General features: G+C 34.0%; 4 protein-coding genes and 1 long non-coding RNA gene across 19 annotated transcripts; 3 read left to right on the top strand and 2 right to left on the bottom strand.

Annotated features, from left to right (window-relative positions):
• Window positions 1-118: 118 nt before the first annotated feature.
• Window positions 119-3,569, bottom strand: LOC104772299 (cyclin-B1-1-like). 2 transcript variants are annotated; one of them, XM_087504254.1, is made up of 6 exons: window positions 1,716-3,569; window positions 1,344-1,528; window positions 1,064-1,249; window positions 834-959; window positions 503-751; window positions 119-413 (listed from the first exon to the last, which is right to left on the bottom strand). In XM_087504254.1, the coding sequence occupies exons 1-6, from the start codon at window positions 1,729-1,731 to the stop codon at window positions 222-224; spliced, it is 954 nt and encodes a 317-aa protein (XP_087360380.1). In that variant the 5' UTR covers window positions 1,732-3,569; the 3' UTR covers window positions 119-221. The 2 variants fall into 2 exon arrangements, with proteins under 2 accessions (XP_087360380.1, XP_087360381.1); XM_087504255.1 differs by having other exon boundaries at window positions 1,722-1,935.
• Window positions 3,570-3,650: 81 nt separating this feature from the next.
• Window positions 3,651-7,244, top strand: LOC104769943 (uncharacterized). Of its 4 annotated transcripts, none has more exons than XR_015593082.1 (13): window positions 3,651-3,772; window positions 3,890-4,265; window positions 4,345-4,429; window positions 4,504-4,745; window positions 4,868-4,901; window positions 5,002-5,555; window positions 5,660-5,771; window positions 5,857-5,905; window positions 6,005-6,129; window positions 6,228-6,335; window positions 6,417-6,508; window positions 6,587-6,740; window positions 6,822-7,244. XR_015593082.1 is itself a non-coding variant. In XM_010494270.3 (12 exons), exons 2-12 carry the CDS (start codon window positions 4,108-4,110, stop codon window positions 7,101-7,103), a joined length of 2,103 nt encoding a protein of 700 aa, XP_010492572.1. In that variant the 5' UTR covers window positions 3,651-3,772; window positions 3,890-4,107; the 3' UTR covers window positions 7,104-7,244. The 4 variants fall into 4 exon arrangements, 1 of the variants encoding a protein (XP_010492572.1); XR_015593081.1 differs by having other exon boundaries at window positions 6,005-6,133; XR_015593080.1 differs by having other exon boundaries at window positions 5,002-5,771.
• Window positions 7,245-10,513: 3,269 nt separating this feature from the next.
• LOC104769942 (transcription factor MYB20) lies at window positions 10,514-12,520 on the bottom strand. Its single transcript, XM_010494269.3, has 3 exons — window positions 12,285-12,520; window positions 11,737-11,866; window positions 10,514-11,396 (listed from the first exon to the last, which is right to left on the bottom strand). Exons 1-3 carry the CDS (start codon window positions 12,415-12,417, stop codon window positions 10,655-10,657), a joined length of 1,005 nt encoding a protein of 334 aa, XP_010492571.1. The 5' UTR covers window positions 12,418-12,520; the 3' UTR covers window positions 10,514-10,654.
• A 1,147-nt stretch (window positions 12,521-13,667) lies between these two features.
• LOC147918563 (uncharacterized) lies at window positions 13,668-18,977 on the top strand. Its single transcript, XR_015593536.1, has 2 exons — window positions 13,668-14,305; window positions 17,857-18,977. It is a non-coding gene; the product is annotated as an uncharacterized LOC147918563 (long non-coding RNA).
• LOC104772298 (uncharacterized) lies at window positions 14,560-16,773 on the top strand. 11 transcript variants are annotated; one of them, XR_015593531.1, is made up of 9 exons: window positions 14,560-15,001; window positions 15,084-15,146; window positions 15,254-15,273; window positions 15,371-15,415; window positions 15,611-15,652; window positions 15,751-16,007; window positions 16,185-16,249; window positions 16,341-16,381; window positions 16,474-16,773. XR_015593531.1 is itself a non-coding variant. In XM_087505938.1 (7 exons), exons 1-4 carry the CDS (start codon window positions 15,235-15,237, stop codon window positions 15,958-15,960), a joined length of 336 nt encoding a protein of 111 aa, XP_087362064.1. In that variant the 5' UTR covers window positions 15,134-15,234; the 3' UTR covers window positions 15,961-16,007; window positions 16,185-16,249; window positions 16,341-16,381; window positions 16,474-16,773. The 11 variants fall into 11 exon arrangements, 5 of the variants coding, with proteins under 5 accessions (XP_087362064.1, XP_087362061.1, XP_087362062.1 ...); XR_015593532.1 differs by having other exon boundaries at window positions 15,611-15,712; window positions 15,805-16,007; XR_015593534.1 differs by having other exon boundaries at window positions 15,254-15,276.
• Window positions 18,978-21,635: the final 2,658 nt, after the last annotated feature.

The raw sequence follows: 21,635 nt of genomic DNA, 5'->3' as shown, positions 1-21,635 counted from the left end.
AGAGCATCCACATTGGTTGGGGACTTTTTTTGGTCCCCCACATTTAATAATAATATTTTGATAGTTTCTTATTTTTAGTAGGAGCATTGGTGTCTATTTGTATTTGGTCCCCCAAATAAAATAATAATATTTTGAAATTTTAAAGATTAATTATTTAAAGTTGAAAAAACAAAAACATACAATTAAGAAATTAATAACAGAAAACATATAACATAAAAACATCAAAACAAAAACAAACATTTGAATCGGAACATAATGGAAGCTTTGATGGAAGCTTTGATGAAGCGAGCAAGGAAAACATAATGAGTCGGAACTGTCAAGTACCACTCGAGAGTAGACAGTATAGTCTTCTCCATCACCAGAATCTGTTTGTGACTGTATGCATGGTCTGCAATATCAGCTAGGTCCCCCACCTGCAAAAGAATTATAATTCAGAAGCTGAAGACAAGAAGAATCATAATCAGAAGCTACAAATGATTTAGGAGTTCTCTGTTTCTATTACATGTGGTGGCCAGATCTCTTCGTATTTGGAAGACATGAGAAGAGCATTGAGACCAACTAGCTGCAGTTCTTTTCTAGGCACTGGCTTAACCGATAAGAACCGATCCAGAATGTGAACAGTGAGGTAAAACGTCTCTGGGTTTAGCTCGAATCGGACATGTACGTCTATCAACCACTCCACCAGAATCAATCTCATACTTTCATTAATCTCAGGTTGTGAATGCATGTAATCTCGTGGTCTCCATTCACTCTGCCAATTCAAATGAGAACTTTAAATAAACAAGTTCATACCACAAGGAAAGATTCATGATTTATATAAGTAGTATACTAACCTCAACAGACTTGTAGTAACGGTAGATCTCTTCCACGTATTCCACAGCTGCAAGGTCATTCTTAGCATCAGCAGAATCGATATCAACAATCACTTCTTTCTGTTTCTTCTCTATACCACAAGCAGCCTGAAAAGCAAAAAAAAAAAACAAAAAGAGATAATTCAGAACAGACCAAACATCTTCTTACTTTCAAAACCAAGAATCATCAATTCACAAAGTGAAATTTATACCTTGCTTCTAGCAGTAAGAACAGATGTGTAAGTGGTTGATTTCTTCTTAGTAGCCTTCTTCTCTCGGACAACTACTAAACTATGTTCTTCATCACTGTCTGAGCTTATCTCAATCACCTCTACAATCTTTGATTTCCCAGCTGCTTTCTTTGGCTTTGGTATTGCGACTCTCTTGACTACAGGTTTCTACAGATCAAAACAAATAACAATGAGCACATCAAATCAAACGAAAAAAAACACCCTAATCTGTTCATTAAAAGACAGGGGAAAAGGAACAAACTTTGAGATTCTCATCCACAAGAAGTGAGGGATTCGGATTCTGAGACCGTGTACGAGGACGATGATTGACCTTTCCCAGCTTGTTCTTTGGGTAATTTCCTCGAACAACATTACCTATATCACCAAGAACTTGACGGTTTCTTCCTTTCGCTACGTTTTTGCCATCTTCCACAACAACAACATCACCTTCAAAACAACAAAGTTTACAACTTTATTTATAATTCAATTTGAAACAAACAACCATATATCAAATTAAGAATCTTTCACTCAAAAAGCCACTGACTTTATAATTGATTTCGTTTCCTTGTTCGTAGATATAACAAGAACAGCAAAAAACACTAAAATCGAACAAAACCCAGATGAAAAAGAAAACCAAAACCGATGATCATGGATGAGTCGCCACTAAAAAACCAAATCAATTTTGTAGCTTCGGGACAGAAGATCGGATCGGCTTCAGATGCGACAGAAGATCGGCTTCGTTAATCTGGCAAGAAATTCCGGTGACAAGAACGGAACGTCTTTGTCAAATCGTCGAGGATCGAATCACCTTCGTGGTCGCCGTCGAGAGAGAAGAAAGAACTCGACAAAATTTTGTCTCGCAAAAGATTTTTGTTTTAGACCTAGATAATTCGACAACCAATCAAACGAGTACACGTGGCAAAAGAGACGGACGAAAAACGTTCCCAAATAAGAACCGTTTTTTCGAAATTGGGCTTTTTTGAATTAAATTTAAATCCACAAAAATCTGGGGACGGACCGAATATACGGCGTTGCCCATGGTCTAACGTTATAGAGTTCACACATTACTTAAAGAGTTTGATCTAGTTTTACTTGCAACCAAAGTCCAAGTCCATATAGATGGATAACATCACTTCCGTAATGTGTGTCGAACATTCAAATTTGAAGAAACATGGTAACATGTCCTGTATATCATACGCCATTCCAGCAGTTTTATTGTTCTGTCATTATTTCACCAATTAGTTAACACTGAATAGTTTGATCTCCCTTTCTATTAATTTAGTGAATTTTAATTATCTGCAAGTAACTTTAATCTCAGAAAATACAAGAAGAAAACAACCTCTTTGGTTTAAAAGTGAGAACACATCTCAGGCATCCAAAAATATATCACAAACTAAACAAAAAAAAAACATGGAAGAAAAAAACCAGATTTCAAAGCTGCTTCTCAGATAATGGGCACAATGTTTCCACATAAGAGTGCATGAGAACATGGTAAGGTTCTTCAAGATTTAAACTAAGAAAAATGTCGAACAAGATCTCCACACTACTCTCTTCCTTGATCTAAAACACAAAGGAAAAAATAAATCTCCCTTCAAGCATCTTAGATCAAAGTGTCATCAAGCAATACAGAGATCATGAACTTTTTCTTTGGATTAAATCAAGAAGAACCACATCAAGTTCTCAGCCCATCTTTTCAGTGTGGTTAAAGCAATAAAATCATCATAGAGCAGCTAAAACCAAAAACCAAAAATCTTAAATCCTAGAAAGTAAAAATCCATTGAAGAAGACAAAGCTGCTTCTCAGACAAGGGCCAAGTTTGTCCACATGAGAGGGCCTGAAAACGTGCATGTCTCTTCAAGATTCAAACAAGGGAAAATGTCAGATAAGAGCTCGACATATCTCTCTTCCTTAATCTAAAACCACGAAGGTGAAAAACCTTCAAGCAACTTTAGATCAAAGTGTCATAAAGAAACGTCGAGATCTAATAGACTCTTTTCACTAGTTTGAATCAATAAGAGCCAAAATCACATTCCAAAACCCATCTCTTCAGTGTGGTTAAAGCAAAAAGAATCATCATAGAGCAGCCAAACCAAAAAAAAAACAACTTTCACAAACCCAAGATCATAATCTGAACAAAGGTCAAAACTTTAAATCAAAAACGGAAAATTTATGAAACAATAGCAAGTTTGTTGAATCTCGAGAAAATGCTAGAATTCACGGGATATAGAATTCTACATGTCCAGAGATTCCAAAACCATCAATGAAGATGATTGATTTAGCATATCAGAACATACGATTCTACTAAGCTATACAAGAATATGATAAGCTTAAAGACTCTTTAACACAAATCTGTTCCCTTTATATGCTACTTTCTTAACCTAAACATTTCCTAGCAAAAACCTCGGATCTTAACTATTAAAAAAAAAAAAAAAAAAACCAAATAAAAATCGTATCTTTTTGGATATTCTTGAAGATGATCTTGCGGCGTAATCAAAGACGAAGTCTTTATTTATATTTATAGCTTAGGGTTTATTACATCGTTTTTTATGGGCCTTAATGGTTTAATTTTTATAGGCCCATTAGCCCAAAAAAAAAACTTTCCTTTCTTTTCGCTCCTTCCTTCTTCGTTCTTCTCTCTGTTTCAATGATGAGAGCGTCTCAATTTCAGTGTTTCATCTTTGATTTGCAGAGGTAAAGGTTTCAGTTTTCTCTGGTTATGTTCAATTTGGGTTATAAAAAAAAACCAATTTTTTTTTTGTTTCAATCATACAAGTGAGTGACAAAAGCTTCATTCATGTTTGTGTCCAGGGGCTTGTAGAGAATCTGAGATTTCTTCCTAGTGTTAATAATGTCCCAAGGAGATTCCTTTATTCATCCTCGTTACGTTATCTATCTTTCTTAACTTCAATTTTGCTTTTGTAATTCTATTCCAAATTAGCAAATTTGGAGAAATCTCGATTCTTTTTTAAAATTTTCTTCAATCCCCCATGTATTTTTTTGTTCCTCTGTATCAACTCTGACCCCGAATGTATAAGATGAGCCATGAACCTACTTATAATATCTCTCCGTCGGGGTTCGATTTTGCTTTCCCTGAGTTAGACCACCTCCCTTTGAAGTCCCGGCGGAGTTTGATGCTATCCAATGAAAGAAGAGTCTCACAACCTATCGCTGCTTCTGTGCCTGCGTGAGTAGTGTCTCTCTCTCAGCATAATATCGCTGGTTCTGTTTTCACATATTTGTTCTTTGGTCTCTTCTGTTTGTAGATCGAATGTTGATAGTATCGTTAAAAGGGAAGAAGAAGACGAAGAAGAAGAAGAAGAAGAAGAAGAAGGATGCTATAGTGAGCTGGTAAATAAGTCTTTTTTTTATGTTACATTCGATTTTACTTATCAAGTTTAGACAGCTGATTATGTAGTTTTCAGGGCGTAGTGTCAAATTGTGATGATGCTACAGAACCTGTAAACACAGGAATATTGGAATCTACAAGCATTGGTTGTAGTCAAGGTTTGAATGTTTCTGGAAACGTAACACCTCAGAACATTCTAATGTGTTGTAGTAATGTGGATGAGAATGACAAAAGAGTGGCACATATCGATGGAACCCCAAGGAATGATGCTCTTGAACATCTCACACTGAAAGAGCGGCGCAAAATGCTTCTTCAAAGGTGTTTTTTTTATAAATCATTTATAATGTGACAAGCACGGTGAATGGTTTTTTCGCATTTTTGCACTAGCCTGCATTCATTTAGGGGCTAACTGCTTTTATCTACCATACTTGTTGTTGCAGGGCTGCTATAAGATTGCCAGAATCTAACTTAGAGGTAAACAAAGTGACAAGTTCCCCCCGGTTTTTTTAAACTTTTTTTTTGTTAGGGATCTATTTGGTCTAAGTCTAATTAGTTATTTGCATTAAAAATGCAGGATAATACTAAAGATTGCTATGAATCCGATCTTTACAAATTAAAAGCTGAGATTTCATGCGATAATGAGATAGCTTCGTCTTCTAGGGTCCAGTTCAGCGGCTTTCTAGAAAAAATTGATTCTGTCCTCTGTAGAAATTTTAGTATAGGTTCAGACTCTAGAAGTCAGCTTAGTGGAATTCAAGAGAATGATGCTCACGAAAGTTCTTATGATTTGTCACCTGAAGCCAGTCTACCTGAGTTATCCAGTACCAGTAGAGATGATGTACACTCTCAGTTAGGTAGCCACGAAATTCCAAGAATAAGTGTGAAAAGAGTCAAAAGGAATCCACTGCCTTTGAATGTGTGTGAAATGCAGTCTACTCAAGTAAAGACTGGTCCTTTGGATGATTGCGTCATGGAGAACAATGATGAGAGAGACCCTGTCACCTCAGAACAGGTACAGGTCAAAAGAGAGGTGGAAACCCATGGTGAAGCTTATGATGACAATGAGCTAGATTCTGTAAAATTGAGCTCTCGCTTGAATCGTTGTACATCTGCTCCGAAGCCTTCGAGGTTTGTGAAAAAAGAAGCAGAGACCGCTTGTGAATTGGATGAAGATGAGATAGACCACATGAAATTGATTGATCGATTAAAGCTTCGATCTTTTCATGGTTCAGGTCATCATGAAGAGGTTAATTCTCCGTCTTCAGGGTTTAGCTTCGGTACATCTGATGACTATGTTAAACCTTTGAAGATATTACGTCCATGGAAACGGAAGAAAACCGCCACGTGAGTCTCTCTTCTGTATCCTTAATCTATCTTTTGATTATCTTTGTTTCTTTTGTGATCTTAAAATATGTAATAACCATTACAGGGACTCAATTGAGACAGCTCTGGAGGAAGATGCTCCTGGTCTTTTGCAGGTATCATGTTTTTTCTTCTTAAAAAGTTTGAATCTAACGGTACTTCTCCAAAATAGATTTCATATAAAGCACTGTGTATTTTAAATCTGGTGTTTGCAGGTACTGATCCAACAAGGGGTATCAGTAGATGAACTTAGGCTATATGGGGAGAACGAAGGTGGCAGTGATTCCTCAGATGATTCACTTCTAGAAGAGAGCTTCTCTGAGCTTGAAGATGTGATCTCGCAGGTAAAATAATCCATTTATATTGTTGCAAAGTTCAGCCTTCTTCCACATGTTTTAGTTTGTGTCAAAAACATTGAATCTTCTTGAAATTTATCAGCTTTTCTACAAACGCCAGCCGGGCACGAAACTTCTCAATTTAAGTTTCTCAAAAGCTTCAAGAACTAGCTATTATTGCTTGACCTGTCTATTCTCCCTCATCGAACAGGTAAAAAAAGCCCTCATCTTCGTCTTTTCGGAGTTTTATTTATATTTCCTTCTTTCTAACTTGTTTCCTCATGTTTTCAAGGCGCGGTATTTGCGGTTTCGCAAATGGCCTGTTGAGTGGGGATGGTGCCGTGATCTCCAGTCTTTCATATTCGTTTTCGAGAGACATAACCGGTAAACTTACTCTCTCTCTCTCCCCCTTTGCCATTGAGACTAAATTGAAAATTTCATGGATGTTTTGACTCTATACAGTATAGTAATGGAACGGCCTGAGTATGGCTACGCAACATACTTCTTTGAGCTCAGCAACACTGCATCAATCAGATGGCAGATCAAACGTTTAGTATTGGCCATGAAACTTGCAAGCTGTGGCAGATATCAACTAATTGAAAACAAGCCCTTACTGGTATATTCTTTTCTCAAAGCGATTAATACGATATGATATGTCCTTAATGTATTGTTCTGAAATCTCTTTGGGGTTAATAAGGTAGGGGAAGATATGACAGAAAGCGAAGCTGAAGTGCTGATGAAGTACGGTTGGGCTCCAAACACGGGACTAGGGACGATGCTAAACTACCACGATAGAGTTTTCCACGACAGGAAAACTCAAAAACAGACATCGGAATGGAGATCTAAGATTTCTAAGCTTCTTGTCGATGGATATAACAGTGGAACCATCGTATCAACTCTCATTGCTCCTCATGATGATGATGATGATGTCTATGATGCGGGATTTGACATGGAAGGTGTTAAGCTTGAGCCTTATTGAAGCACTGTGTATTTGTTATAGAGTTATTCGACTGTTGATATGAAAACCTTTAATTGTTTATTTTACTTGTTATAAATTCAAAAACGTTTGTTATACTTTCGATTTTTTATCATCATAAAAAAAAACGAAATGTTACCTTTATTTGATAAGTATGCTTAAAATTCCAACATCACAATTCTTAATAGTTACATATTGTTAAAAAAAAAAATGGTAAAAACCAGTGTATATTGCTTTATAATTCCCCATGCTTTGCTTTTAGGTCATATTTTGCTGCAATTGTCACTATAGTATGTCAGAGTAAAAGTCGTGGGCCTATTGATTTTGGCAAAACAATCTGGTGAACTGTAACGTACAAAGATGCGCGCAGTGTTGGCAAATTACTTTGACGCACGAGACAAAGAAGAACACGTTTTAGTTTTTACATCAAGAGAGCTTTTTTGTGTAGCCCAAAAATGGACTAAGACTTTGATCACAAGTTAAGACTTTGATTCCATTTATATCTAAGGATTATCTTTTCAACTAAGTAAAAGATTGATACAACACCTTTTTCTAATTAATAAAAATTATCAGTGACATTATGTATTAACGCCTAATTATACTAATACACACCATAAACAACTTAATTGCTACAAAATTTTGTATCAATTTGCACGATAAAAGACTGAATATTATAGGATATCATCGTTGGGTAACTTTGCAAAAGGGGTTGTACTTTTATTTTTAAAGAGGTGTGAATTTTTAGCAAAATGTGTCACAACAATGAGTAGGAGAACGAAACTATACTCATTCACCAACTTCAAATATAATTCTAATCATTGTTGTCGTTACCAATTTTTCCTTTTCTACATTTCATTTAAAAATATATATATTATCCACCAACCTACAATGTATTATATAAAAATTTTACGAAATTAATTAATTCCCTTATCTTCTTCCTTTCTCTTCTCTTTAGTCCATCATTCACAGTTCCACTATCAATCCTTTTGCTCTTCTTTGTGACAAGTCATGCCTAAGCAATGATCATATATTTGTTATATAAAAGGTTCACATACATGCACTCTTTTCTTCACTTTCTTTGTATTTTTCATAATTCTTATTTTTCTTATTATACACTTTATGGTACAAAGAGCATTCATGGGTTTTGATTCAACTAAAAACTAAAAAAAAAAAACAGCACCTACCTTTTACATTTTCTTTCCAAAAATATAATAAAAACCATAGTTGTTAATACGCATTATTTTGTTTAACTATGATAATGTGCAACAGTTGTGACTTGTGACCAAAATATTTAATTGTACCTCCATCATATGTTTGGAAGAAAAGAAGTGACGTTAGGATTAGATTGTGATAATCAAACGTACAGAATTTCGAACTTTCTTTATAAAGAAATGGTTTGGTGAAGGTTGTTACAACTTGCCTATCAATCTCATTCACTTGTGGTCCATTGTCTTAAATCTTTATACACATACATATACACACACAACAGGACCGATCATATGGCCACAGCTATATGAAGACACCACAGCCTCCAATTCACGGGGACCTATGTATATAAATATACTACTATATATATGTAACTATATACTTTTTCTTTACAAATAAAAGTAAGATACAGTTTACAGCCACGTACCTGAATATTTTTGGATTCAAGGATGAGTCCACTTAAAATTTAATGGTTAAGAACATTTTAAAAGTGAAAAACTGAAAATAATGGTTAAGAACAAACAAACGCTAAAAACAACACGTTTTAAATTTATTAAAATTTACGACGAGAAAGACAAAATACTGAAAATTACTTTACTTTAAAATATAATTTATGTTCAAAATTTAGATGTGCTTTAAGAAAATATATGAAGAAACAAAATTTGTCATCTGCTACGTTCATGGTCAATCATCATATTGTAAACATTTTATCAAGAATTATTACTAATTTATGTTAAATCTATTTTGGGAATATTAATTGTTGTTTTGTGAAAATTTATTGTAGTACAAACATAACCAAAACTATGACAGGTAATTCTGTATTACCACGTGTATCTATTATCAAAAATATATTTATTGATTGCTAATGATATAACTAATAGTAAGTTGAATTCTTCCAGTTGTCTTTTTAGAAATTTGTGCGATGTTTTTTTTTCTTTAAAATGATACTCCCTCTGTTTCACTATATTGGATGTTTCTTATACGATCAACGATTTGTATTTTTTTATTGTTTTAAGAAAATCCTAATCTTGGTATAATGTGATGATTTCGTGTAGCAACCTGCATACGACAGCATTGAGACAGACATGTGTTAAAGAAAAAAAGATACACATGGATCTTATCAGCACTGTATGTAATATGTAAGTATGCATAAGTGTTAGTGCGGACTGATATGCATGCGTGGATCGGTGTATTTTTCGTAATTATGAGAACATATTTGATAAATCGGACAAATATATGATTAGCCATAGTAATGAAAACTATACCGTATCGACTTGAGGGCAGGTTATGATTCAGATTACAATTTTCAGAGTGATACTGTGATAACAGATTTTTAGAAGAAAAATGAAAGCAGGGAACCTATGAAATGTAAGAAAATGATATAGACGAGTAGGTGTCGTGATATAATCCATAATGTTTGTATTTTGTCTCTCTTTTATCTCTTACATTTTCCAATCACATTTAATGAAATAAAATTAAACCGTGTTACTGATACATCAGCAATACTAATGCGAAAACCACTAGACTATGAAAGTTCATTTAAGTTTGTTGGAAACAAAAAGTATATATATGAAGTGAGTGTAGAGGTCGATGGTCCACCACAAGTGCTTTGAAGTTTTTGCCGTGAGATTGAGAATATTTGGTAGGTCGAGTTTATTAATAAATACTAAGATATTTCCATTCATGATTGTGACGTTGTTTTGTTGAAGTCTTATCATATCTAGCAATGGATTTCATCACCATGACGCCATTATCGTATCATCATATAGTATTTTTCACTTCAAACCGAATATCTTACGTTTTTTTTTTGTGAAAAAGGATTTAATTATTTACGTACTTTAAAGCAATTAGCAAATTTCAATATTTTTTTAGAAGTGGAACTCCATTAGGTAAAGAATATAACTAAACTAGCCGGCAAAAGAAAAGCCTTTCTCGATATATCGTGAAAGGTTAAGGTTTAAGAATATTCATTATATATAATGGAGAGACATTTACAACCTTTATAAAACTGGAACTATATCTGTCTATTTCGCTTAAACAATCAGTTACTTAATGTGTATGCTGGATTTATAGAATCATTTTGGTTAGTCAGTAAAGATTATGGTATACGATATATGACGTCAAACTTTAATTAACGGTGCTTTGTATATATATTTTCCCAAAACATTAATATTTCAAAAGTGAAGAAAAAAACAAAGAAACGAATGTTCAGAATTGCAATCTTTATTACATGTATTTTACACCTAATAATCCGCTAAATTGCAACACCCAAGGCCAAACCCAAATCCCTGACTTCAAGAACAAACAACCAAACAAAAAAATCTAATAAAGTAAAGAAACACTAAAAGCTAGAGGAGATCAAATGTCCATGAATCTTGATCTAAAACCATTCTTGAACATCCGTTACCATTTCCAACAAAAGCACCATCATGGTCGTCGTCATTCAGAAATATATCCAAACTGTTCAAATCATTGATATCCCACAAGTCCATCGTATCAACAGTGTTGTTGAACTTGCCGTCTTTGCTAATATGTTCCCCTGAAGAATCATCGGAGGAGAGCCACTTGAGGTCAAGATTAATCTCCATTTCATCCAAAAACTTGGAGAACTCATCACCCGGTACTACTGATGATACACACGACGAGGTAGAAGAGGAAGAGGAAGAAGGCGACGTAAATTTACTAGTGTTTATATTATTGACATAATCATCATTAGTATGATGATGTTGAGAAGAAGAGATGTCGATCAAGATCTCATGGGGACTGAGCAATGGGACTTCATCAATGCAAAACCCATCACTAGAAGCTGATGTCATGATGTTCTTCTCCAGATCTTTCTCTGTATGATGTTGATCTTGTTTGTCTTTGGTTTGCTTATCTTCTTGATCTTGTTTTGGGCTCTTGTCATCATGAGGCACTAAGCTTTTCTTCCTCCCTTGAGCTTGTTGTGAAGCTTCTTCTTCAGAGAGAGGCTTATGGGTCAGAGGGTCAATACCCAACTTCTTTAGTTTTTTCTTTATGTGTGTGTTCCAATGGTTCTTTATTTCATTGTCAGTTCTTCCAGGTAAATGAGAGGCAATTTTTGACCATCTGCAAACAAATTTAAAATAACAATTAGAAAAAAATTACTGTTCAGTCATTTTCATCAGACCGACTATAATTAAACTAGGTTTAAAAGATACTACTACTTATTACTTAATAAAGATGTGATAGCCAATCTCTTTCGTGCGGAAGAAGAGATAAAGTTTTGATTTTAGTGACTTTCGTGTATCTTCGATAACTTGAGAAGATTGTAATCTAAATTAATAATCATAAACTTTTAAATTTTAAATCCTTTAATTTTATGAGTTAGTTAGAATGTCAAAGTTAATGTAAGTAAATTATTATTTATGTATGTACGTAGTTTGTTTACGAGAGAAAGAGAATGAACCTATTGCCAAGTTGGGCATGAAGATCAATGACCATTTGTTCTTCATATTCTGATAAAAGACCTCTTTTTAAATCAGGTCTTAAATAATTTATCCATCTTAATCTGCAGCTTTTACCACACCTCAGTAGTCCTGCATTTAATCAATCAACCAACATAATAATTAATTTAGGCATCAACTTAACTAAAAGTTAAACTACAAAATTAAAATTGATTCGAAACCGAATAAAAATAATAGCGTGTGAGGACCACGAAATCAAACACTGATTCTTTCAGCCAAACACTATGATTAACAATCTAATAATATGTTTTGAGTTTTTGAATACCAAACAGAGACATAATTGCATTGCAAAAAAGTAAGGTAAGAGTTGATATGATTTTCCTGCGTTGAAAATATATATATATTTTTTAATTTTCGTTTATAAGTACGAAATATTACTAATAAACTCAAAAGTGTTTAGAAAAAGTGAATTTTTTAAACATGAGCTATCGTCCTAATTAAACGGTGTTGTGTTGATGTATAGAGAGATAGAGAGGGAGAGAGAATAAACCAGAAAGCTTGGGAAGAGCCCTCCAACAGCAGTGGCCATTGGTGAGGATGAAGTTGATGAGCTTCTTGTCTTCTTCAATAGTCCATGGCCCTTTCTTTAACCCTACTTTGTCACAACACGGTTGCCTCCCCATATCTCTCTTCTCTCTCGAAATATATATCTACTTTATATAGAAATATGCTCAAATATATATGTACCTAATATACTTATAAATGTTGTATCTCCAAGACTAAAGAAGCTACACAACAACCTATATATAGAGAGGGTGAGGGATGTGAAAACCATTTTCGTGGTTCGTGGACCTACATTTCTTCTCGTATATTCTTTTATTTAAAAAATTGTCCAACCTTGTAATGTTTTTATTTGTCCATATTTTCCATATGGTCTTTAACTTATCATGTACGTCGGTTCACTGGCTATCGGATTTGTAACCACACAACATACAAATTATAAACCATCATAAGCTGTAAAATGGCAAATGGTTAAGGTGATGAAACTATGATTGAATGCTTAATTTATTAATTAATACAATTTATGCCCTATAGCTCTATATACATTATCTTAAAATTAATATTTTTCTTGCGACATTTAAAAGCTTAATGGAGATCGTCCTGCATAGCCAAAACAGTTTTAATAGTTACAAAAACATATACTTCCAGATATATATACAGGTTTAACAGTGTTACAGATATAGTATATCTGTAAAATCTTGTTACTATTCAAACCACATGGCACATTACCATTTGGAACAATAATAGTATGCCATGTTTTTTTTGTCATAAGGAAAATATAAGCCGATACTTGTTGGTGTAGGGACACGTGTAAGCGACTGTTATCACGCGCAAAGCTCTTTATGTTTAGCAAGAACACCTCATTAGTCATATGTCTTATTTGCTTATGTCTCAAATCTCATAATTCAAAATAAGAGTTTTTAGTTATTTACTTTTTTTTTCTCCCTCAAATCAGAAGAAGCAAATTGTGGTTTACTTCTATAATCAAGTATAATGCGATTGGCGGGTTTTTTTGTTAGCACTAAAGTGGTGGGTTGTGCATTGTTTGCTACTTTGCTTGTTTGTTTGTGAGTTGTTGTTGGTGGTGCCAACACAAACTTACGGTACCCATGACGCCATCATAGTGTTACGTTTTTCAATAACCCCCATCTTCGTCATTATTTCGATTGGTAAAGTTTATATGATCACGGTTTTAGTAAAATTGTAAAAGAATGTAAAATGGAGTGGCATAATAAGCCCAAGATTATTAAATGATAAGTTTGTAAAATTTACTAGATGCATAAATCGTGTTTCCAAATCTTATTTTTATAATCAGTATATAATGTACATGTAAATTTTAGGACGGTAAAGAAATTGATTAGACCTACAACCCTTTTTTTTTTTTTTTGTCAAACAACTTGCATTCATTTACTCAAAAAGTAAGGTTCATACAAGCATAACTTAGCAACTTAGCAGACATAAAGAAGAGGCATTCCCAATGCCAAAATACAAATGAAATACAACAAAGATAGGATTAATCGGCAATAAGTTCTTGAGAGCTTTGAGCCAAGATCTTGGAGGAGCTTGGTACATGAGAGGTCAAGATTGTCGACAGACTCTTCCATGAACAAATCAGTGGATGAGAGATTGCCATAGTCATGAGACATGTTGGCGTTAGTGAAGGGGTCAAGGCTGAAACTTCCCACCGGTTTGAGAAGGTCTACACAAAGTAGAAACTTGACAGGGTTTCGAGCAAGGTTTAGGATGCTCTGGTGCTTGAGACTGTTTGGTAAAATTGTCGGATGGTGTGAAGTGACCTTGAACAAACCAAAGCCATAACCATAACTTGGACAACTTGGACTCGGGATCCAATAACCATAGACATTCAAGCAAAAAGGTTTAAAGGTCGGGGCCAAAGGGGTTACTAATACCAGGATTCTTAAAGATATCAAGTGACATCAAAGCAACAATGATGAATTACTACTCATATGACAATCATAGATTTTGTAATCTTGACCACACCATTCACTAGTAAAATTGTATCATATAGTTACATTTTTTGCTACAAAAAAAAATAATAACAAATAATATCTATAAATTGCTACAAATTAGTGACAAAAATTTATTTAATAGATATAGTAGCTAATTGGTAACTATGTGTAGCTATATAATAACAAATAGTGACATATGCAAATTGTAACAAAAATACTACAAATTTAGAGACACAAAATTTTGTAACATTGTTGCACACAATACAAAAAGTAACAAATTGTAGTAAAAAAATTACCAAAATAATGTACATTAAAAAAAATGACATTTGCTTTTATATTGTTTGGAGAAAAAAATGTTGAACAAATCGAGAGAGTGCGAGTCCTCTTCTCCTCCCTCTATCCTCGCTATCTCCAATCTACTCCTCCACCGTCTCCGCCGTTATGGCTGAACCGTCCCCATCCTCCTCTCCTCAATATCCTCCTCCACCTCCCAAACCCTAAATCACCTCCAATAGCCCCTCCAAAACCTCTTCGCTTCCCCAGATCTTGCAGATGATATGTGGCTACGAGAGAATAGCGAGAAGCTATGGTTGTGACTGAATTTCGTTTTTTTGGAGAGATTTCGATTCTGAATTTATTTGGTGATTTTTTCTCGTTAAGAGCAAAGAGTTGTTGGATTGAAGAAACGGATCAAGGTTTTACAATCGGAAGTTGAAGCAGCAAATTCAGAATTGAGGTTTTGATTTAACGCGATTTTTGGGATGATTAAGAACTTTGATGTATATTGAGATCGAAACTGTATTCTTTTTTTTCCTCAGGCAAGGATTGGTCTTCTTCAGCTTGAAGTTTCTACTATTGGCAATGAGATTGATGCTCTTAAGGTTTGGCTACACATTGTTTATTAGAGTTTTTGTCTTTGTGTGGTTTGATTTCTTCGTTTGATATTTTGGAGTTTTTGTGGATGACTTGATGGTTGGTGAAAATAAAGAACAAGGAAAGATTACTCAGGTGGTTCTCATCTTTCTAACATCTTCATAAGTTCAAGTTCTTGACATATAACTTTTGTTTTGTTTGGTGATTGTTTAATTCTCTTTGTGATATACAGAGATCAGTTTATAAGCCAAATGGAAGAGCTGAACAAGGAAATAAGGTTGACTTAGATTCTCCTGTCTTTTTAATGTTTCTGCTGATGCAACACATATAAGTTGCTTGGTTTGGGTAATAGGGACTTTTAGAAAACAGTAGAATCGAGTTTGAGTAATGATGATAGTACTGCCATAATAGCAAGTGAGTAGCTAAAGTTAACAGTTTACTCTTCTTGTCTGATTTTTCACTGTTTATCAAGAGCTTTCGACTCCCGTTGCTGATTGCGGCGACTATGACGATGGTTCTTCTTCGAAGCCTTCTCTCTTCGGCTTTGTTTATTATGCAGGTTGCCATTACAAAGGTAACTTTAAATATTTTTGTATGCTTTGTTTTTTTCAGGTTCATCCATCTCAATGTAGCTACTTGGCACACGAACTCATTGTTTGGTATCAGGGACAAGACGCTTCAATGCTGCTTCCTTTCTCATATGTTGTGGTCTCGGGTGCTATAGGATCATGTTCGAATTATTTGCCAAGTCACTGTGAGATGCTCTGTGACTTAATTTATTTTTCTCATTGTCACATCGGCTTAATCTATTTTGTCACATAGCCATTGGAGCAATATTCTCTGCTACAGACTCTGTTTGCAACTTGCAAGTAAGAATTTTCTTAACATTGGGAAAATATTATTCTACTACGTTTGCTAATTAAGAATTAACAAACACTCTTTTCGTTATATACATGACTTTCTTTTTTGGTTAGTTCTTGATAGTTCTATGCTTTGTTATTTACGTTCTTTCTTTAATACTTTACTTTCTTTTTTGGTTAAATCAGGCACTCTACTGGTCATGAAGTTGTACATATTTATGCTATAGTATGCATCTGCATAAATGTTCATGGTAACTCATCGGTTACATAAAGACAAAGTGCATTCCATTTGTATCTCCATATTTCAGCCTTGTCTTTACTAATTATATGATTTCATTGCAGGCCTGAATACATACTTTTTGGTTACCATTCATCCTGCCATTGTAAGTAAACAAAAGCAAGTATAAGTAAAAAGCTTGAAATTGATAAGACACTAACACTAAGAGAATGTGTTTCTATTTGTTTGTTGTTTAAGCTTGTCATCTTGGTTGGAACCAAACTAGAGCACCTTGTCTCGAAGCTTGCTCTCGAGGTTAAGGAGCAGCAGACATGCACAACTATTGGGGCTCAAGTCAAACCACGTGACAGACTCTTCTGGTTTGGGAAACTATCTTTTTTAAATGTATTTATATATCTTCTATTTGTAAGTAGTTTTTAACTCTCTGTTTGAGAGTTTAAAACTTATCTTTTCTGAGTGTATGATATTAAACTAAGTTTAACATTAATTGTAATTGTGTATGTTTTGCAATTTAATTTTTAACATATATTCACATAATTTCTTTTTGTTGCTAGATATAAAACCCAATAATTTTGTTCGAACAATACTTGGGTTCACCCCTAGGGGTGAACCTCTCCATTCACCCCCTTATAAAATAAAAAAATAAAATCTGTATACATTATTATAAAATTAAAAAATTAAACCGCTTTTTAATAAACCCAAACCGATATATATGAAATCTAAACCCTAACCATCTCATTTGTGAACCCAAACCGACATATAATTTCGTTCTAATTGTGAAATCTAAACCCTAACATCTCATTTGTGAACCCAAACCGACATATAATTTTGTTCTACTTGTAAAATCTAAACCCTAACCATCTCATTTGTGAACCCAAACCGACATATAATTTCGTTCTAATTGTAAAATCTAAACCCTAACCACCTCATTTGTAAACCCAAACCGACATATAATTTCGTTTTAATTGTAAAATCTAAACCCTAACCACTTCATTTGTAAACCCAAACCGACATATAATTTTACTCTAGTTTAAAAATCTAAACCAAGCCAAATATTTAACTTTCCTTAATTAAGAGTATATAGAATTTGTTTCCTTAATTTGGGTTGCTTTTTAATTTAATTTTTATTTATTTTTTAAATGAAATATTAGATGGAAGATTTTGATTGGCTGAGAGAAGAGGGGGTGAATGGAGAGGTTCACCCCTAGGGGTGAACCTAAGTATTTTTCATTTTGTTCTAATAAAAGCTACTGTGAACATATATTTGTGGTTTTCTGTAACAAGTTTATGACAAGTAACCGTGTAGCTTGTTGTGAGTCTATTAGTAACCAAAATTTTGTAACTTTTTGTATATAGTTGCTACTAATGTTTTTTTCCCAAATTGTAACAAATGGTGGTAGATAAATGTAACATTTTATAGCAAATAGCTATGTTTACACTAGTATCTAAATTGTAGCAAGTTGTTACAATTTGCTACGAAGAAAAAATTTGCTACTACCAAGTAATTACTAATTTTTTTTGTCACAATTCTGTAACAAACAAATTTTAGCTACGAAAAACACCACATAACTACAATTATTTCCGTAACAATGCATAACATTTTTACTAGTGATTGGCTAGAGATTGATGTCAACAAGAGAGCTAAATAACCGTACCTGGAACTGGATAGCTAGTTGGAGCCACCAAAGAACAGGTTATTTCTTGGATGGATTTAACATGGTAGGGCTCAGAGAAAACAGGATATGAACTCAGGGGATTGAGGAGGTGTCGGTAACCAGCGCTTCATAGAGGCGGGATCATAATGCCGTCCTTCCTCACCCCATAGATTTGGTCTGAGACCAGAAGCAAGTTTCCCAAAAGCCTAAAGCTTCGATAAAGAGTGATTTTCGGGGAAAAACTTTGACCCAGAGATTGGAATTGAGCTTCACGGACCCAACGCATCACTGTCGAGATACAATGTAGGCAACTACAAGCGAACCGAGGGAGCGATGAGACAGGCCTTAGCAAGGAGACATAAAAATTAAACCTGGGGTTTTTTGTTGTGGGCTTGGTTTGTTGAAGCGGAAATGGGCCGGCAAAAGAAACAAGGCCCACCAGCAGAAAAACGAGTTCCTTACTGGTTGACCTAGTTGGAATGAACGTGCGGCGGCGGTTGTCCGGAGATGGTGGATAGATTTGTAAGATAGGGGACAGCTCTGGTGGACAAGGCTTCAACAAAGGTAAGACGAGAGATAGGTCAGTGGTTGGGGCAGGGAACCACAAGAACAGTCCGTATTTGGGAGGATTGAAGCTTCGCCTGAAAAAGGAGACGTCGTGTGCCATCGTCGTCTCCACCAGGTGAGAAGAAGCAGATGTTCCACATAGGAGTTCGTCTGCTAACCTCGGTGCCTCAGAAAGAGCTTTTCCAGGGGTAGGCATGTATCCGGATCTGGAGTTATGCATGGCTGTTTGTGGATCTTTAATGTCGGCTGAAGCAATCAGAGAAAAAAGGAGGGGGTTCACCGGAAGCCTCCTACGACTTTGGTCTCTGCCAGTTGAAATCTCGCCGAGGTCTGAATGGGTTGGGGGATTTGTAACCAAAAGAAAAAATTAAGCGGGGAAAAAACTAAAGAAACAAAGGAGACTTTAAACGATAGGAGAGCGGAGGTGAAGGAGTCCCGACGCCGGTGAGCAAGAGCCACACCGGCGCCGGAAGAGATGCTTAGAGTTGGTTCCTCGATGTTAGTGTCTGAGAGAGAAAAATCTTTTTGATATAAAATGTTTAAAAAACCTGCAATGATGGTTGAATAAATAGATACTTGAATATGGCCTGTGCTCAATTCCTTTTGTTTGCTTATTTTGTAATTTTTATTCAAAACATCATATATGTGATTATTTTATTTTTTAAAAAGGTTTTGTGAATATATCTTACAAAATAGATGTTATTTTCATAACTCATATTCAGCATATGATTTTATGGTATAGTTTTCCATCTAAAAAAACTGAAAAAAAAAAAAGAAAAAAAAAATAATCACATATATGATGTTTTGAATAAAAATTACAAAATAAATTTCAACATGTGCTTTGGCACGATCATATTCTAGCACGACTGTCATTTTATTTTCTTCTTCTTTGGTATGAATATGAGCAATGTATTTCAGTGAATGTAGATCTGAATGATTTTTATTAAAAGCTTGGAAGGGGTTAGATAAGATTTTATTCTGAACTGCACAATAAGATCTCAGAAGTCAAGATTAAATATGATTAATTGCCAAGATTTTTTTTTTTTTTTACGCCTAACAGTATATTTTTATGCCTAACAGTATATATGATGTAACAATACATGGAATAATAAAGATTTTTTTTGTAAATTATATAAATCATTGGGATATTCTCTTTATGAGGATTCTTTGAGATATTTTTAAATGTATTCATATAACTCACGGATTAACCAATAACCTATTTTGTAACATTATACTTCTGTAATATTTTGTAAATATTATGTACTCTAAAAAAAGTTGTGTACTTTTGTAATATTATATAGGGAATTGTATATATATATTAGATAAGGACCTGTCCGATGTGCAGGTGTGAAGTTTTGTAAATAAAACTAACTTTAATAAAAATATATTGTACATATTATTTATAATTTTTTTTTGCTATAATACACTGACTTATATCCATATACAAATCTTTTTTGTATGTTACCATTAAAAGTATATTTTTTACACCTTGGTATACTATATGTTACAAATATATTATTTACTACCACCTAGAAAATGTCTATATGAACAAATTAAGTCAACTATTATATGTATCTTTACAATTCAATTTTTCATAGTTTCTTTAATCACTAAAATTGTTGGCTCAAAAAATATTTTGAATAAAAAATAAATTACATCACAATACACTTATGGAAAGAACTTTGGTTTTGCCCTCCTCCTTTATGGAGAGAACATTGTGTCCAACCTGCTTCACCATGGAGAGAACCTTCGCTCCGTCTTCCTCCCTTAGGAAGATAACCTTGCGTCCAACCTCTCCCACCTTCATCTCTTGGGAAGATAACCTTGCGTCCAACCTTCTCTACCATAGAGAGAACCTTGGCTTTGTCCTTCTCCTATATGGAGAGAACATGTTCATTTCTTTTAGCTATCTCAAAGTGGCTTACTCCAGCAACCAATGAAACTAAAGACCATTTTCCAACGTCACAAAAGCATTTGATAGTAACTAATGTTAAATTTCTCAATGTATTCATGAAAGTTTCTTTAACACACCATGATGTAGCCTCTGTCTCCAAGGTCCTATGGATATATCAACAACGATTTATGTTTTTCCATTGTATCTATATTTGTTGTATGCTTGTGTTTGATTAGCCTATTTTATCCAACCATTAGGTTGATGACCTTATCCTCTTTATCTCCTTTTGAGATTGAACGAATGGTAACAATTATGTTTGCACAAAAACAAAGGTCTGTGACCAACCAATCAAGGTTGAGAAATTAGAAGAAAATTAATTTGACATAATTAATGAAATAATAAAAAATTATAAGCATGGTAATAAATGAATCTCAAATAATTCAAAGATGAATATATAAATTAAATAAAACAATCTAAAACTACTACAATAAAATTTAAAATACAGTGTGAAGTGACCTTAGTGCAGTGGCAGGAGGTAAGTCCATTTGTAGAAGTCACCATCACACCCGGGATCGAGTCTCGGCTCCTGCGAATGTAGGAATTTGGCTAATGGGCCGGCCAGTTGTGGTCCAATGGTTGACAAAAAAAAAAATTTAAATACAATATTAGAAAAAGAAGATGCATACATTAATCTTTCATTTTTTTTTGGTCAGCATACTAATATTACCTATTCCAAACTGAAAAGTAGAAAGTAGAAGTATATATTGGTTTAAAAAAATAAGAAAAATTTGTCTTCCCATTAAAAAAGTTTGACCAATAGAACAAAGTTGAAAGCAATATTTTTGAATAAATTATTTTGTTAGATGAATAATATGACACGATCTATGTTTATATAGAAGTGAGTATTTATATTTTTTAGAATTAATAATTTTGTATATATTTTTCTTAATCCCTTTTCTATATTATGAGAAATTTTATTCTAATGGGCTCATTTAAAAAAAAAATCTTGCTTCCCACTTTCTTGTAAGACGTACTATTGTTCGACGATAAGAACGCTTTCTGTTTAGTTGATCTAGTATTATATAATCTATGTTGTTATCTTGCATTTGTGTATTCATCTTTTTTTTATGCTACCTATCCTGCAAATTAATAGAAATAATCATAACACCGTGAAAATTTTGTTAATTCCAAAAACCTTAGTTATTATGCATAAGAAACTTTGTTAACACTTCAAAGTCAAAGATTGCGTAGTATGCATTATGAAAGTGAGAAATGAAACAAAA

This window comes from Camelina sativa, chromosome 20, assembly GCF_030686135.1.
Source record: "Camelina sativa cultivar CO46 ecotype springtype chromosome 20, ASM3068613v1".
Lineage (NCBI taxonomy): Eukaryota > Viridiplantae > Streptophyta > Magnoliopsida > Brassicales > Brassicaceae > Camelina > Camelina sativa.
Note: the sequence above shows the minus strand (reverse complement) of the source record. Positions and strands in the feature narration are given on the sequence as shown.